Genomic DNA, 17,201 nt, shown 5'->3' on the forward strand with positions numbered 1-17,201 from the left:
CCGTAATAAGCTGCATATTTAATCTTTACTATGCTAAAATGTGATATTTTTGAAGGGGTATTTCGGTCACAGAAGTTGTTTCTGACAACCCCTTAGATTTAATCAATCGCAATACACATGGGTCGTTGGGGCTCTCATCATAATTTAATGCTAATAGATCTTGGAACTAAATACAGTAATTTAATCGTGACCGTCAATTGGTCAATGTGTACAGGCACTGGGTCCCAGTCCTACACCTGGTAATGCAACAGGGCCATCATCATCAGGTGGTGTTCCGGAGGGGAATACTACAACATCTACATCAACATGGTGTGTGCCCAAATCAGACGCTAGCGATGAGGCTCTCCAAGCGAACATAGACTACGTGTGTAGCACAGGAGTGGACTGTAAGCCAATACAAGATGGTGGGCCCTGCTTTAATCCAAACACTGTGAGATCACACGCTTCCTACGCTATGAATGCTTACTATCAAACCTCTGGTCACCATCAATTCGACTGTGATTTCAACAACACCGGTGTTATCTCCTACACTGACCCCAGTGAGTTTTTACTCTACACCTAGCCCCTTCAAATTTATGTGTAATTAAAGAGTAATAAAAAATTTGGTTTAATATAATTGAATTTAATTGAGGCTTTTAAAAGTGAAATCATGGATGGATTTAATTGAATTTAATTGAGGCTCTTAAAAGTGCAGGATCCTAAGTAGCCGTAGCTAGGTTATGGACATATTTTAAAGGTGCAAAATGCATATCAATGGTTGGTAAATTAAAAAAAAAAAAAAAAAATCAGACAATTGAACGTTAACACATCAAAATTATAAGTTAACAAAAATTGAATTCCTTGAAAAGCTAATGTTGTGTTTGGGTGGGCAGGTTATGAAGCTTGTACGTACAGTTTCCAAGCGAAAAAGTTGGAGAGCTCGTTTGCTGGAGGCTCGTTGAAACGTTGTTCATTGGTAAAAATATTTGTTGTATTAGTTTGCTATATGATACTACACTCTTTTACTTTCTAATTTACTGGTTTTTCATTATTGTAATGTGCGTTAAGTTTGTTTGGTGCGTGGGGTAGGTTAGGTTAGCCTTTTTGGGTTACAACGGTTGGGCACCTGGGAGAATTAAATTATTGCACCGATTATGTTGTTTAGAATTTATTTAATATTTAGTCTCAAGAGATCCTATGTATAGTAAATATTTTTAATAAAAATCTTGCACTGAATGTTCTACTCTTTCATTCTCTTAAGAGAGATGCTAAAACACAATTTTTGTTGCAATTTATCCATGTGGCAAATTATAAGGGGTGAAGATGGAGATGTGGTCCTCGCATTTTCCTTATTTTTATATTTCCTTTACTTTGTGTGCCACTTTAAAGTTTAAACGGTACCGAAAGTGAACGTTGGATCTTACAAAAAAGAAAAAGAAAAAAATGTTAACGTTGGAGAGGCGATGGACTATGCATTTAATTAGATGGAAAGCGAACGTTAGGATGTCCTTTTTCATTTCTTTATATATAAGAAGCTAAACTCAAATTCAAATTTTGTTGTTTCGTCCTGAACTCCTAATGACAAGTGGATTAAACTAAAGACAAGAAAGCGATAGCTGCAAAACTACAAAAGAGCCAAGCCAGCCTGCAAGGCAAAACACAACCCAAATACTACATTAGTTTGTACTTACGCTAAGCCTGTGTGCTACAAGTCTACAACATTACTCGCATATTTTTTCCCTTTATTATATTTGGCCGAATTCTCAATTTGGCAAAATAGGCTCATGGGAGTGCTTGTGCATTTTTGAGTTGATCAATTATCGTGCCAGGCCTGAGCTCAGTGAATTCGAGTCTAAACTCTAAATTGGCCCAAACTTTGACTTAACTAATAACTTAATCTGATTACTCTTACATGTAAAAACCAGAATGACAAATCAATCACTTGGTGGAACTCGAATATAATACCTCAATTTCTACCTTGTTCTTACAAGAAGTGCCAATCGAACTAGCTGGAATTCATTGGCTTGCCATACGAACTTTTAATTGTTAAAAGAGTTGGGGAAAACTGAATGTTTGATTGCATAACTTGAGTCAGTAATTGCTCAGTGATGCCTGCTCTGCTAGGCAAGTATAGCGTTGATGAGCGCCTAGTACTGCTAAACTTTTCAATATTGCATTGAGTAATTGCTTTGTTGAAAATTGATCCAAATTCGTTATTAGATTTTGATTTGGGTTTCCATAGAATGGAAGGAAAGGATTTTCTTGGTGTGGAAAACAAAGAATCCCCATAATATGGAAGAAAAATAAGGTTTTATTTATTTTTTTTTTAAATTTTATTTTATTGAAGTAGCAATTGGGTATTTCTTGTCTATTAAGGAATAGAATTAAAGCCTTATAAATAGACATTGTTGCAAAAGAATTTTGGTGGTTTTTGCCTAAGGATCTTCCCACATGGGGAGAGGAAAAGACTCTTAGAAAAACCTATAGTGGGTTTCTTTAAAGAATAATTAGGTAGATTGTTGGAGTTGAAAGTTTATTGGTGGTTGTTTGCTTTGTAGGTGTATTGGGGTTTTGAGAGTGTGAGTTAATCATTGTGAAAGTTTGAAATTTGGTAGAAGAATCTTCCCACATGGGAATCCTTGGTGCCTTTTGCCCAAGGATCTTTCCACATGGGGAGAGGAGAAGACTTAGAAAAACCTGTGGTGGGTTTCTTTAAAAAGTAATTTGGTAGATTTTTGGAGTTAAAAGACTACATGTGGTTGTTTGCTTTGTAGGTGTATAGCGGTTTTGAGAGTGAGTTTATGCATGTAAAATTCTGAAATATTATATATTAAACTGTAAGTAATAAAGTACAAGGTTCTTTCCACATAGGGATCCTTGGTTGCTTTTGCCCAAGGATCTTTCCACATGGAGAGAGGAGAAGACTCTTAGAAAAACCTGTAGTGAGTTTCTTTAAAAAGTAATTGGGTAGATTTTTGGAGTTAAAAAATTAACTATGGTTGTTTGCTTTGTAGGTGTATGGGGTTTTGAGAGTGTGAGTTTATACATGTGAAAGTATGAAGGGCTATATATTAAACTATAAGTAATAAAGTATAAATATCTGCCTTATATATAGGTAGACAACGTGTGTTGTACAAGTAATTTGCACTATGAGACAGTCCATTGGGCTTATATTCTGACAATGCATGTGAGGTTAGTGAGGTTTGATTATGCGTGGTTGTAATTCATATCATTAATAATGGTTTTTGGTTGGTGTTGCTTGTGGATGTAAGCATGAAGTTAGTCAAATCACATTAAATATTTTTTTCTTGTGAGATATTTTATTTTATTGTTCATGTGCATATACTTTCTCTAACCTCAAGTCACCACAATGCTACCAACTATAGTTCCCATAGCAAACAGAAGCATTGTGAATTTTCTCTGTGTCTAGAAGTTGGATTTTCTCTCTAATTTCTCCTACACAGTAGAATTAGGTGTCCCTTCTTAGAAGGTGCTTTAGTATCCTTGGAGTAACACTATTATTCCTTGGCTTGTTGGGTTATTTTTTGGGGGTTTGGGAAATAGGTTGAGTGAGCGTGAGGATGGAGGATTTGGCTCAATCGTGGACTTAGCTTACTCTTTCAGATAGAAAGGGGTCAGGTTGTTGTTTGCTTGATGAAGATAGAATTGAGGACTTCTCCATAGCCGCAAAGTTTTTAACTAAGAGAGCCATCAATATGGAGGTCATCGCCAAGACCTTTACCCCGCTATGGAGAGCCAAAAATGGTTTCAAGTTTCAACATTTCAGAGTCCATAAAATCCTTTTCACATTTGACAATAGGGAGGATGTGGATAGGATTTTAGAAGGCAAACCATGGAGTTTTGACAAACACCTGGTGGTAATGAGTCGATATGAGAATGAGTCCCTGATCCAAGATATAAAATTTGATAAGACAAAGCTATGGGTTCAGGTTCATGGAATTTCGATCAAGTATATGACAATTGAGGCAGCAAAGAAAATTTGTAGTGTAATGGGGGAGGTCTTCACATCGACAGATCCAAACCTATATGATGGTGATCACTTCATACAGGTTCAAGTATCCACCGACCTATCCTTGCCTCTATGCCGTGGAAGACTAATATCGATGGGTAAAGGAAAGCAGGTGTGGATTTCCTTTAAGTATAAGAGATTGCCTAATTTGTGCTACTGGTGTGGGAGACTTACTCACAACGACAGAGACTGTGAGCTGTGGATTGACAATGAAAACACACTCACACCAGAACAGCATGAGTTTGAACCAAATCTGAGAGCACCTCCTTTTGTTGCTGCAAGAGAAAGTGTAATCAAGGTCCTTAGATTCTATGCCGTAAAGAAGAAGAAGTGCTTAGGTACACCAATTCATCGTGAGTCATGCCGAAAAGATGGTTTTGGAAAAGGAAAAGCATCGGAGTAATCTCAAAGTGTAACGGCTAGCAATAATGATAGCATTGAAGTTGAAAATTTTTCCTCATCAATGCGTATTGATGTGGGCGCAATTATTAGGGAGGATACGATTTTCCAAAATCAAACTGATAGGGAAATCATGGAGGAAATAAAGACTCCAACTGAAACTGAAACTAATTTGAAAGCAAATAATGAATAGATAAGCTTGGTTGAGGAGTTTGGTGCGGCTAGGTTATTGGGTTCGGGTAAGAGTACTCTCAAATACACTAGAGCACGTGACTACTTAAGTGACAAACCACAACTTAATAAGTCACGTGCTCCTCATGAAGCTAGGGTTCACGGACAACAAACTACTCGTGCATCTGCAACCTGGATCTGTAGAGAGAGAAATAAGTCTAGGGACAAAACGACAACAAGTTCTCAAACTTCAAGAAAAAAAAGAATTGTAGGTGCAGAGGTAGACCATAGCAAAGTGTTGGAAAAACGGTTTCAGGCCTCTCTTAGTGAAGGAAAGACGCCTTTTGTAGTGGCAGGAGCTGGTGTTCAGCCCCGCCAACAGCAATGAGTTGTTTAGCATGAACCTATTGTGGGCTTGGGAAACTACGTACAGGTAGAGAGCTCATAGAAATCATACGGGCAAAAGATCCCTCTATGGTGTTTTTAGCTGAGACATTTACAGATGATGTAAGGCTAGATTTTGTTCAAAGGAATATTGGTTTTGATCATCGTTGGGTCGTACCAAGAGTAGGAAGGAGTGGTGGATTAGTTCTCTATTGGAGAGCGTCCATTAATTTAATTGTGGAAGGTTCGGAAAAAATTAACAAAGCATACAAAGCCGAAGAGATAGAAGCTCTGGCAGCATTGAAAGCTCTATCGTTTGTGCATGAACTTGGTTTCAGAAGTGTTTTTCTCGAAGGTGACCCTTTTGGTCTGATTCAAGCATTGAAGTTAGAGGAGCATTCTCTGTCCCTAGTGAGTCTGCTAGTAAAGGATGTGAAGGTTTTTGCAAAATTTTTTGTAAGATTGTTGTATTCTCATATTAAGAGAAATGGCAATGGTGTAACTCATAGTCTGGCGAAACATGTTATACGCATATTAGATTTTAAAGTATGAATGGAAGATGTCCCATCACATATTGTTTCTATTTTACAATCGGATGTAGTTGACTTAAGTTAATAAAATCATACTAATTACTTCTAAAAAAAAAAAAAGGTCACCACAATTGATATTAGAGTTTCAGCTGTTCCACAACATGCTTAATTATCCCAACAATTGCAAATAATAGATGGGTAAGGGTTAGCTCTAGTGAAACAGATATGATGCATATACGTTTTTATATCGTGTCAACTCCAGTGCACTAGAGCAAATCTGTGTCCTTAATAGATTATAGTGAGGTGGATGGATGCCAGCAAATTGAGATTAATAGTCCAAAGTATTTAAAAAAAAAAAAAAGAAAAAGAAAAGAAAAGAAGGAAAGGTCCAAAGTAACTGAAAATTAACTACTCAAGGCATAGCACAATTGGCTAGTGACCATCCTTGTTCTGTGGATAAAAGAAAACTAGGTAATATGAAAAGTTAAAAAGTGAATACCTTTTGATGTCTTTTTATTTGTAGTGCACTAGTGGCAGCTAAACAAGGCAAAGGACTGAGGACTAAGGAGTAGTATAATTTTACATTCATCGTTTGAACTCGATATTATTACATTGTTCTGTGGATATAACGGTAACTCTATAAGGTCCTACTATGTTGGATACGAGTAAAATTGTTTTTGCCAAAGGAAATTTAGATCTCTATCATATGTCATGTTCGGCATTTTTAGAAAATTTCATTTCATAAAAAAAAATATATATATATATATATATATTATAAGATAAGAAATTTTATTCTAGTATAATCTAAGTGCATATATATGTGAAGCTCTTTTCTAGAGACTTGAATCCTGGTTTTTACCTCTCCCACACTCTATAAGCACTTATACTTGTAGAACAACCATTATACCAATAATATGCGGTGGTGTCATTTCATATATGAACATGAAATGCTTGGTTGTAACATTTATTTGATAATTGATATATTAATATGCTATTATTCATTGACATTTTGTACATTTTTGTATAATCAACATATTACATCCTTTTTCCTTTTTCCTCTTTTGCGCTTTTTTTTTAGAATTTAAATTTAATTTATTATTTATATTTCTTGTTTTTTGTCTTTTCATTTTTTTGAGAGAGAGATGTTGCAATTGTCTTGGAAATGCAAGCAAATTAGTGGGGATAACAAAATACCCTCACTCCACTTAGAGCATTAGCATCAGAAGATGCTAATGCCATATCTAAGAGCATTTTAGCATAAATGCACCAAATAACCACTGCATCAGAAAATGTCAAAATGGAGTATTGCAAAAATATTTAGAATTGTGCTGCAGTACAATTCTAAAGGTAGAATTGTACTGTAGCACAATTCTAAAACTTATAATATTTGTTTATTTCCCATTTTTTGACTCTCTCTCTCACTTTGTTTCTCTTCTCATTCCTCTCTCCACAACGGCGTCTCTCTCTCATCACGTCCCTCTCTCTCATCACATCTCTCTCTCACAGTGGGCTTTTCTGGCGTGGGTCGTGGGTTCGGCGTGGAGGTGAGACTGGGAAGTTAGATTGGCGTGGTATGGTGGCGATTTCTGGGTACGTTATCTGGGTTCATGGGTATGTGTCGGCGTGGTATGGTGGTTTGCGGCAGTGTGTTCATGGGTTTCCGGTGTGGTTTGCAGCGGCGAGATCGGTTTGTAGCTGGGTTTGTGTAAATTTTGACTTGATTTTTTTTTGTGGGTCATCTTTTGGATTCGGAATTTGCTATTGGTTTGATTTGATTTTGGGATGGATTTTTTTTTTGTGGGTTCATGGTGGTGGAGTTGTGGGTTGCCGTGGGGGTGATGGTGGTGGAAGGGGGTGGGTTTTTATATGGGTCATATGTGGTTCATGGTGGTGAAGGGGTTGTCGTGGTGATGTGGTGGGCCATGGGTTTCGGGGTTGAGGTTCTGGGTTCGTGGGGTGGTGTGGTGTGGAAGGGGTGGGTTTTTTTTATGGTCATTGTGGGTTCATGTGGTAAGTGGGGTTGTCGTGGTGATGTGGTGGCCATGGGTTCAGGTTGAGGTCTGGGGTTGCTGTGGGTGGTGGCGTGTGGAAGGGGTGGGGTTTTTATTATGGGTCATATGTGGGTTCATAGTGGTGAAGGTGGGGGGTTGTTGTGGTGATGGTGGTGGCCATGCGTTTTGGGGCTGAGGTGTTGCAATTCTGCAGCACACGTCACTGCTAAGTTTACTCCAGATTCTAGCCTGTCTTGTTTTTTCAATAAGGAGAATCTCCCCCCAGCTTTAGTTGCTGTTTGTAGGGAAGATTATCTTGTATGTTCTTTTTCTCGTTTTTAATGGACTGAAGTTTGTCAAAAATTCAAAAAAATACACCTCTCTCTCTCTCTCTCTCTCTCTCTCTCTCTCTCTCTCATTAATATTGGAGCCATTTGATTAAGAGTGACAAAATGCCCATTGTGGGGCCCAAATGATTTATGGGCCATGCGCATCTACCCGGGGAAAATCCAAAGGCCCAAGCCGAGGAAGGCTATGGCCCAAACTCGACAAAATAGCCTATGGATACCGCCGAGGATAGCTCAGTCCTCGGCAGACCCAAAGTCCCCCCTGAAAGAGGGGTAAAAACGGTATAGGACTGAAACTTAGAAGAAAGATCTAAAATATCCAGGGAAAGCTGCCCTTACTGCCATTCAATACTCTGAACCTGACAGAGCCACATTCTTTGGCTTTTACAACCACCCCTAAAGACTTTGAATATGGGCTGATGGGACAAGAATCAATCTTGGAAAGGTTGACCCTATACGTGGACGAAGGACAATGAACGCAGGCAAATATAAAAGGAAAAATAAGTAACCTAAAGGAGGGGCGGGGGAAAAATGGCCAAAAACCAGAGCCTCCCAGCCCACCTCCAGGAGAAAGACTCCAGGGGTGAAGGAAAACTTAACCTTGTATGAACACCGCGAAAAACCCACCGCCTGTCGGTCAAGGCCTAGCCTTCCAAACCCACGCTCTACAAATGATATTGTTTGGGCCTTTTTACGTGCGAACCCGACACCGTTAAGGTCCGCCACGAATCGCGTCCTTACAATTGGCGCCGTCTGTGGGAAAGGCTTGTGTGTTGGTATAGGATGTGGGTCGATAGAGTTTCTTTGTTATTTCTAACCGTTGGTTATAGAGTTCTAGTATAAAGTTCTGCTAGGGGCTACGTTTCTTGACTAGGGGCTTGGCTGAGGAGCTAACTCCCTCAAAACCAAGGTCCCCCGTAAAGAGCAAACTAGGCACTTGATAGCGTTAATCATATGGATAAACTCTAGGGGCTTGGCTGAGGAGCTAACTCCCCTAAAGCCAAGATCCCACAGAAAGAGAAAACTAGGTTTTGGACAGAACCAAGGCATTGCATGGTCCACGGACTCAAGCCCATGGGGAAACCAACTACCTGGATGAAGAAAACTAGGTTTTGGACAGAACCAAGGCATTGCATAGTCCTCGGACTCAAGCCTCTGGGGAAACCAACTACCTGGATGAGGAAAACTAGGTTTTGGACAGAACCAAGGCATTGCATAGTCCTCGGACTCAAGCCTCTGGGGAAACCAACTACCTGGATGAGAAAACTAGGTTTTGGACAGAACCAAGGCATTGCATGGTCCACGGACTCAAGCCTCTGGGGAAACCAACTACCTGGATGAGAAAACTAGGTTTTGGACAGAACCAAGGCATTGCATGTCCTCGGGACTCAAGCCTATGGGGAAACCAAACTACCTGGATGAGAAAAACTTTAGTTTTGGACAGAACCAAGGCATTGCATAGTCCTCGAACTCAAGCCTATGGGGAAACCAACTACCTGGATGAGGAAACTAGGTTTTGGACAGAACCAAGGCATTGCATAGTCCTCGGACTCAAGCCTACGGGGAAACCAACTACCTGGATGAAGAAAACTAGGTTTTGGACAGAACCAAGGCATTGCATAGTCCTCGGACTCAAGCCTATGGGGAAACCAACTACCTGGATGAGGAAAACTAGGTTTTGGACAGACCAACTTCCTGGATGAGGAAAACTAGGTTTTGGATAGAACCAAGGCATTGCATAGTCCTCGGACTCAAGCCTATGGGAAAATCAACTACCTGGATGAGGAAAACTAGGTTTTGGATAGAACCAAGGCATTGCATGGTCCTCGGACTCAAGCCTATGGGAAAACCAACTACCTGGATGTGGAGAACTAGGTTTTGGACAGAACCAAGGCATCGCATAGTCCTCGGACTCAAGCCTGTGGGAAAACCAACTACCTGACAGAACCAAGGCATTGCATAGTCCTCGAACTCAAGCCTATGGGGAAACCAACTACCTGGATGAGGAAAACTAGGTTTTGGACAGAACCAAGGCATTGCATAGTCCTCGGACTCAAGCCCTCGGACTCAAGCCCATGGGAAACCAACTACCTGGATGAGGAAAACTAGGTTTTGGACAGAACCAAGGCATTGCATAGTCTTCGGACTCAAGCCTATGGGGAAACCAACTACCTGGATGAGGAAAAGTAGGTTTTGGACAGAATCAAGGCATTGCATAGTCCTCGGACTCAAGCCTGTGGGGAAACCAACTACCTGGATGAGGAAAACTCGGTTTTGGACAGAACCAAGGCATTGCATAGTCCTCGGACTCAAGCCTATGGGGAAACCAACTACCTGGATAAGGAAAACTAGGTTTTGGACAGAACCAAGGCATTGCATAGTCCTCGGACTCAAGCCTATGGGGAAACCAACTACCTGGATGAGGATAACTAGGTTTTGGACAGAACCAAGGCATTGCATGGTCCACGGACTCAAGCCCATGGGGAAACCAACTACCTGGATGAGGAAAACTAGGTTTTGGACAGAACCAAGACATTGCATAGTCCTCGGACTCAAGCCTATGGGGAAACCAACTACCTGGATGAGGAAAACTAGGTTTTGGACAGAACCAAGGCATTGCATAGTCCTCGGACTCAAGCCTATGGGGAAACCAACTACCTGGATGAGGAAAACTAGGTTTTGGACAGAACCAAGGCATTGCATGGTCCACGGACTCAAGCCTATGGGGAAACCAACTACCTGGATGAGGAAAGCTAAGTTTTGGACTGAACCAGGGCATTGCATGGTCCTCGGACTCAAGCCTATGGGGAAACCAACTACTTGGATGAGGAACCAACTATTTTAAAAAAAAAACTATGGCACATAAACCTCAAAATCCATGGGAAGAAAACTCTTCGTTAACAGATGGGTTAATCCCTCGATTGCACGGATTCCCCGGTCTACCCTCGGATCCCCAGTACCAAAGGAGTTGGTGCGGTACGGTGTAATATATTACCCAAAAGCACAATCAAAGTCCCTCGGTACTCGGCTACCCTCTCGGACGAATTATTTTGAGTTTATCGTTCTCGGACATTGGTCTAGCATGCATCGCGCAGCACTCAGCGATTATCCCGGTTAGTTCCAAGAGTTTAATTTATTGAGGATTAACCTTGTTATACTTGATAATATTTGTGAGTTTAAACCAGTAGGACTCTGTGTTAAGGCATTTTTCTGCCTGGAGTATCATTAAAGGCGAGCTTACATTTAATATTCATGCACCAAGTAGTTGTTGCAGAGAAGGAAAGTATGTAAAAAGAAATAAACACATCTTTTATTAAGACAAAGGAACAGTACAGTGTACAACGAAAAACTGAAACAAGCTTACATTAAAGCTAACTACGCAAGTAAAGAAAAATACAAGAGAATGAAGAAAAGCCAAAGAAAAAAGGCGCAGATGAGAGATTGGCTACTGTTCCAAGATGTCTTCTAAGGAAACTATTCCTCGACGCTTCTACATGCCCATAACTCAGGCAGCCAAAGAACCCAATTTGGGGCCTGCACCGGTGAAGTAAAGGTGCAGGGAACCTGACCTCAGGCTAACACCATCTACAGAAAAGGTGCAGGGAGCCGGAAGTTGGGGAGCCCCCGCAAAAATTTGCTTGCTACAAGGCAGACGGCGCTAATGGCGGAAATTCCTTCTTCTGACATACCAAAAATCTGGCATGACCAGAACCTGCTTCGGATTTTGACTAAAAGAAGGAGGAATACCATCTTCCTCCTGTCAAGACGGAGGACTGGCTTGAATCTGTGCCATCCTTCTCCATACCATATCACCTTGAGGATTCGGTGCCTCTGAAACGTGCGGAGACCTTTCATCCCCATCCACGCCTCAAACATCTTGCTTTGAGGCAGTGGCACTAGAAAGAGAGATCGCGGATATGGAAGAAATATGGTTCTGAAGGGAACAGGAGAGTTCATGTGCAAGTGAAGTGATCCCCTATCCCATTTATACCCAGAAGTAAACCGGTGGCATTTAATTCACGCAGCGTCCCAAGGAACGCTACAGACAAAACGTCTCTGGCTCGATTTCCAACGTCGTCTGCAACCCTGAGGTTAAAGGAATCTCGAGAAGGCGCACCTCGAACACTGGGACTCCAAAAAGTACCACGTGATCAAAGACTACGGAAATACCTCTTAATTTGTGGGCCCAGTAAATTCGCGGCCCAAGCATATGGGCCCAGGGACAGAACCAAGGCCTTGCATGGTCCTCGAACTCAAGCCTATGGGGAAACCAAGTACAAAAAAGAAAAAATCACAAGTTTTGGACAGAACCAAGGCCTTGCATGGTCCTCGGACTCAAGCCTATGGGGAAACCAAGTACAAAAAAGAAAAAATCACAAGTTTTGGACAGAACCAAGGCCTTGCATGGTCCTCGGACTCAAGCCTATGGGGAAACCAAGTACAAAAAAACCAAGTACAAAAAAGAAAAAATCACAAGTTTTGGACAGAACCAAGGCCTTGCATGGTCCTCGGACTCTAGCCTATGGGGAAATCAAGTACAAAAACGAAAAAATCACAAGTTTTGGACAAAACCAAGGCCTTGTATGGTCCTCGGACTCAAGCCTATGGGGAAACCAAGTACAAAAAAGAAAAAATCACAAGTTTTGGACAGAACCAAGGCCTTGCATGGTCCTCGGACTCAAGCCTATGGGGAAACCAAGTACAAAAAAGAAAAAATTACAAGTTTTGGACAGAACCAAGGCCTTGCACGGTCCTCGGACTCTAGCCTATGGGGAAACCAAGTACAAAAAAGAAAAAATCACAAGTTTTGGACAGAACCAAGGCCTTGCATGGTCCTCGGACTCAAGCCTATGGGGTAACCAACTGCTCGGATGGGAAAGTCCCCGGCTCAAATACTGTAAAATGTTAAGGCCGATAAAAGTGTTAGGATGATGGTGGGACACTCCGCTATTCGGTAGCCTAAGGGGGCTGTTCATTTTGGCGGATGATATGTCTTTGAATGATTACTTCCTACACCGCATAGAGCATCCAGCTCTAATCCCAGCATTGTTTCGGGCAAGTATCGTTATTCACAGGTACGCATTGCTATGTCAAGCAACTCTGTTAAAGTTATGGTGACATCTTTTTATCAGCAAGTATTTTGGCCTTATTTGTCATCGATTCAAATGCTATATTATTGTGCCGAGTAGCGTTTGCAAATTTAAAAAAAAAAAAGAGCATAGAGACAGAACATGCGAAATAAAATAACAACAATTTTTATTAATATGAAAAGTTATTACAACGTACAAAAAAGAGGCTTAAACAAGCCTATACAAAAGGTGAGCTGCCGAAGCAACACTAACATCCGCAGTACAAATAAGTAAACGGTCAGGCGCCTATTAAACTCGTCTTCAAAAGTCTCTCCAATCTCTGCCTCAATGTTGCTCATACTAAGAGAAGAACCCTCTTTGGAAAAAGTTGAAGGAGAAGGAAATAGTAAGGAAGAAATCAATGAAGAAGATGGAGGACATGAGTAAAGAAGGAGGAGAAGAAGAGAGAAGAGATGAAAAGAAAGAAAAAGGAGCAAAAGAGGGAGAAATGAAAACACCAGGATGGAACTGGTGCTGGGAAGACTAAGAAAGGGAGGCAAAAGGAGGCGCCAGTGAACGAAGAAAGGAAGAAGCAGGGGCACTTAGTCCCTACCTTGATCCTGACTCCCAACACACTGGGGCCATATTAGGTATGCTCATGAGAGCGCGGTTGGTATTGATGATGGGTGTTCTCGACTCAGTCACGCCGAAAGTTTGACGTAACGAGTCCCTGCTTCGGATTTTGGCTGAAAGGAAGATAAGACGAACCTTAAGCCTCCGCCATCCTTGCCCTGACCGAGCCATTTCGAGCTTTATTAGAACATGACGCTTTGAGGAGGGGTATGGTTTCTTCATCATTTGTTATGGTGAATGTACTGTGATTTAGTGTATAACTACTGGGTTAAGTAAACGCTAAGGGAGGCAAAGGTTTTCAAATTTCAGAAAGATAAAAGGGTCTCCGCACGAAAGTGATAGCCTCCTACTTGTCTTCTTATAGGAAGGGCAAAACGGAAGGCATTAAATTCGTCCAAATTTCCAAAAGAATCTGAAAACGAAGATGTGTCCGTTCCATTTCTCCGCCTCGTCAGACGAACCGTCGAATGTAAATGAGTCTCGTGAAGGGAAGTCATTAAAAGCGTGTTTTGAATAATCAAACGACGAGAACGCGTCAGGAGTAAAATCAAAAAACGCCTCGTAGATTAGTATATTTCTTGGACAGATGGAAAACCGTTAGCATTAATGAAAGGCTGAATTAAAGGAGCCATCATAAAAGTTCGGCATCACCAAAACCCCCCTTTCCAACCAAGAGGTTGGACAGCCGTGTTTTGAGGGGCTATTGTGGGGCCCAAATGATTTATGGGCCAGGCGCATCTACCCGGGGAGAATCCAAAGGCCCAAGCCGAGGAAGGCTATGGCCCAAGCTCGACAAAATAGCCTATGGATACCGCCGAGGACAGCTCAGTCCTCGGCAGACCCAAAGTCTCCCCTGAAAGAGGGGTAAAAACGGTATAGGACTGAAACTTGGAAGAAAGATCTAAAATATCCAGGGAAAGCTGCCCTTACTGCCATTCAATGCTCTGAACCTGACAGAGCCGCATTCTTTGACTTTTACAACCACCCCCAAAGACTTTGAATATGGGCTGATGGGACAAGTATCAATCTTGGAAAGGTTGACCCTATACGTGGACGAAGGATAATGAACGCAGGCAAATATAAAAGGAAAAATAAGTAACCTAAAGAAGGGGCGGGGAAAAATGGCCAAAAACCAGAGCCTCCCAGCCCACCTCCAGGAGAAAGACTCTAGGGGTGAAGGAAAACTTAACATTGTATGAACACCGCGAAAAACCCACCGCCTATCGATCAAGGCCTAGCCTTCCAAACCCACGCTCTACAAATGATATTGTTTGGGCCTTTTTACGTGCGAACCCGACACCGTTAAGGTCCGCCACGAATCGCGTCCTTACAACTATATATATATATATATATATATATTCCTTATTCTATCAATATTTTCTAAATATTAGACTTATTTGTTTAAAGGGTTTATAGTAATAAAATTATATTCACATTTTTCAAAAAACAATGGAACATAAACAACGTAAAATAATAGTAATTATATAATCTCCATAATTTGTCCATATAATTAGGAATACTATCCAAGTTTCTAGGATTAATGAAAATTGGATTGAATGTCCTATGTATAAATATATGTGTGTGTATATATATATATATATATATACTGTAAAAAATAGAATCCCATCTCACAAAAAAATAAAAAATTAGAATCTCACTTTCTTGACATGTGAGTGTTAAACAAATCACTATTGGAACCTTTTTTTTTTTTTTTTTTTTTTTTGAGAAACAAACTAACTATTAAAAATACACACACTTAATTACACTCTCTCACCAAACTCAAACACATTACTTAACCCAAAGTACCACTATAAAAGGGCCTATCACTACTGGAACTTTAATATCCAAAATTAATGCTTCCAATTTAGCATATGTTTAGGACACTTTAGCAAACATATATAATAAAAAGAACAAATACATTATTTTTATTTATGTACACCAATAAACACAAAACTACTAGATTCCAAAGAGCAAGACATATTTACAAGCATGAAAAAAGATGTTAGGGTTAGGTGTCTTTTACCTAACCTATCGACCAGGAAAAAACTTACCAAGGAATTGATTGAAAGAGCACTAATATAATTGCAATTGGATTTTAGTGTTGATTCAAGAGTACTAATATATTAGAATTGATTTTGAGTTTCATAACCATCAAACAACGGTTTTGAAAATAATCAAGGGCAATTATATTTTAAATCAATAATGATCACAACATCAGAAGATTAATATTGATCATATTTAATTAACATATGTTTATGCATTTATTTCTAAGGGCATTCTAAAATTAGCTCTCCATTTGTTCAAGGAAAACACATACAATTTTGTGTAATCATTTTCAGTTTTGGAGTAACCATAAATTGTTCATTTAAATTGTAAACTAAGAACCACATGATTTCATATATATATATATATATATATAATGTTTTTTTAGAAAAAAAAGACTTGACAGGGAGCCATTTAGGAGATTCTAAAATTTGATGTAATGCACCACATTTGCAATGTGGGTAGCACCATCAATAAGCCCAGCATAATTCATCAACAAATTTTTTTTTTTTTAGGAAAAATTCCTCAACAATTTTTTATCCAAAAATGAAAAAACTAACCTATTATAAATTAAATTACTTATACTTGTTAAAATCTAACTATAGGAAAAAAAAAGAGCATCACAAATAAGATGTGCTGCTTGTACATTACTCCGAAGAGATTAGTGACAACCTATAGTTAAAGTTGACAAATGAATACCAGTACCACTGATACTATTTTGCTAATAGAAGACCAAAGAAGCCAACCCTAAGCCAATTCCAATAAAGGATTGGCCCAGGAATATAATTCATACAAATAGTCAAATAGTAAAACACCTCTGATAATTGAGCCTAAAATTAAGAATATGTCCCTAATTAATATCTCTTCTTGCATTCAAATTGGTCAATCAAATAAGTCTCACATAATGCACTGAAGATACACCCAACCATGGTATATAATGTGTTCATAAGTGACATATAGACCACGTGTTTAGAGCACTTTAGTGAACATATATAACATAAATAACAAATATATTATGTTTATTTATACCTAGCGTAAAATTAAAATGAATCAAGTAAAATATCCATTCTATATTTAAAAATATAATAATATATTCCTTATTCTTTTAATATATTCTAAAAATTACCATGATTTATCTAAAGCATTTTATAGCAATAAAATTTTATTAATATTTTTTTTTCTAAAAAACAATGGAACATATACCACTTAAAAAATAGTTATTACATAATATCCATAATTTGACCATATAATTTGGTTGGGACATGACATATAACTAATTCTTTGAAATAGTGTCCAAGTTTTTCAAGATTTAATAAAAATTGAATTGAATGTTTAATGTATAAACATATGTATATATGTTATAAAAATTAGAATCCCACTTTCTTGACATGATAGTGTCAAACAAACCACTAATGAAATTTCAATAACCAACATGAACTATTCCAGCTTGCCACATGTTTAGGACACTTTAACGAACATATGTAACATAAATTAGAAATACATTGGGCTTATTTTTGTATGCCAAGAAACATAAATATACCTATTTTAGTCCATTAGTCAATGTGGTCAAAGTAAAAACTGACTTTTTTTTTATTCCAAATGTATAAAAGGTGACCACTTTAGTT

At 39.3% G+C, this 17,201-nt stretch overlaps 1 protein-coding gene across 1 annotated transcript; it reads left to right on the forward strand.

Moving 5' to 3' along the window:
- Nucleotides 1-190: 190 nt before the first annotated feature.
- On the forward strand, nt 191-1,226 carry LOC115964854 (major pollen allergen Ole e 10-like; the record flags this gene model as incomplete). Its single annotated transcript, XM_031084089.1, has 2 exons — nt 191-539; nt 873-1,226. Coding segments are annotated over 2 exons (489 nt in total), but the record flags the coding sequence as incomplete, so codon positions are not given.
- Nucleotides 1,227-17,201: the final 15,975 nt, after the last annotated feature.

Source organism: Quercus lobata, chromosome 10 (assembly GCF_001633185.2).
Source record: "Quercus lobata isolate SW786 chromosome 10, ValleyOak3.0 Primary Assembly, whole genome shotgun sequence".
Taxonomy (NCBI): domain Eukaryota; kingdom Viridiplantae; phylum Streptophyta; class Magnoliopsida; order Fagales; family Fagaceae; genus Quercus; species Quercus lobata.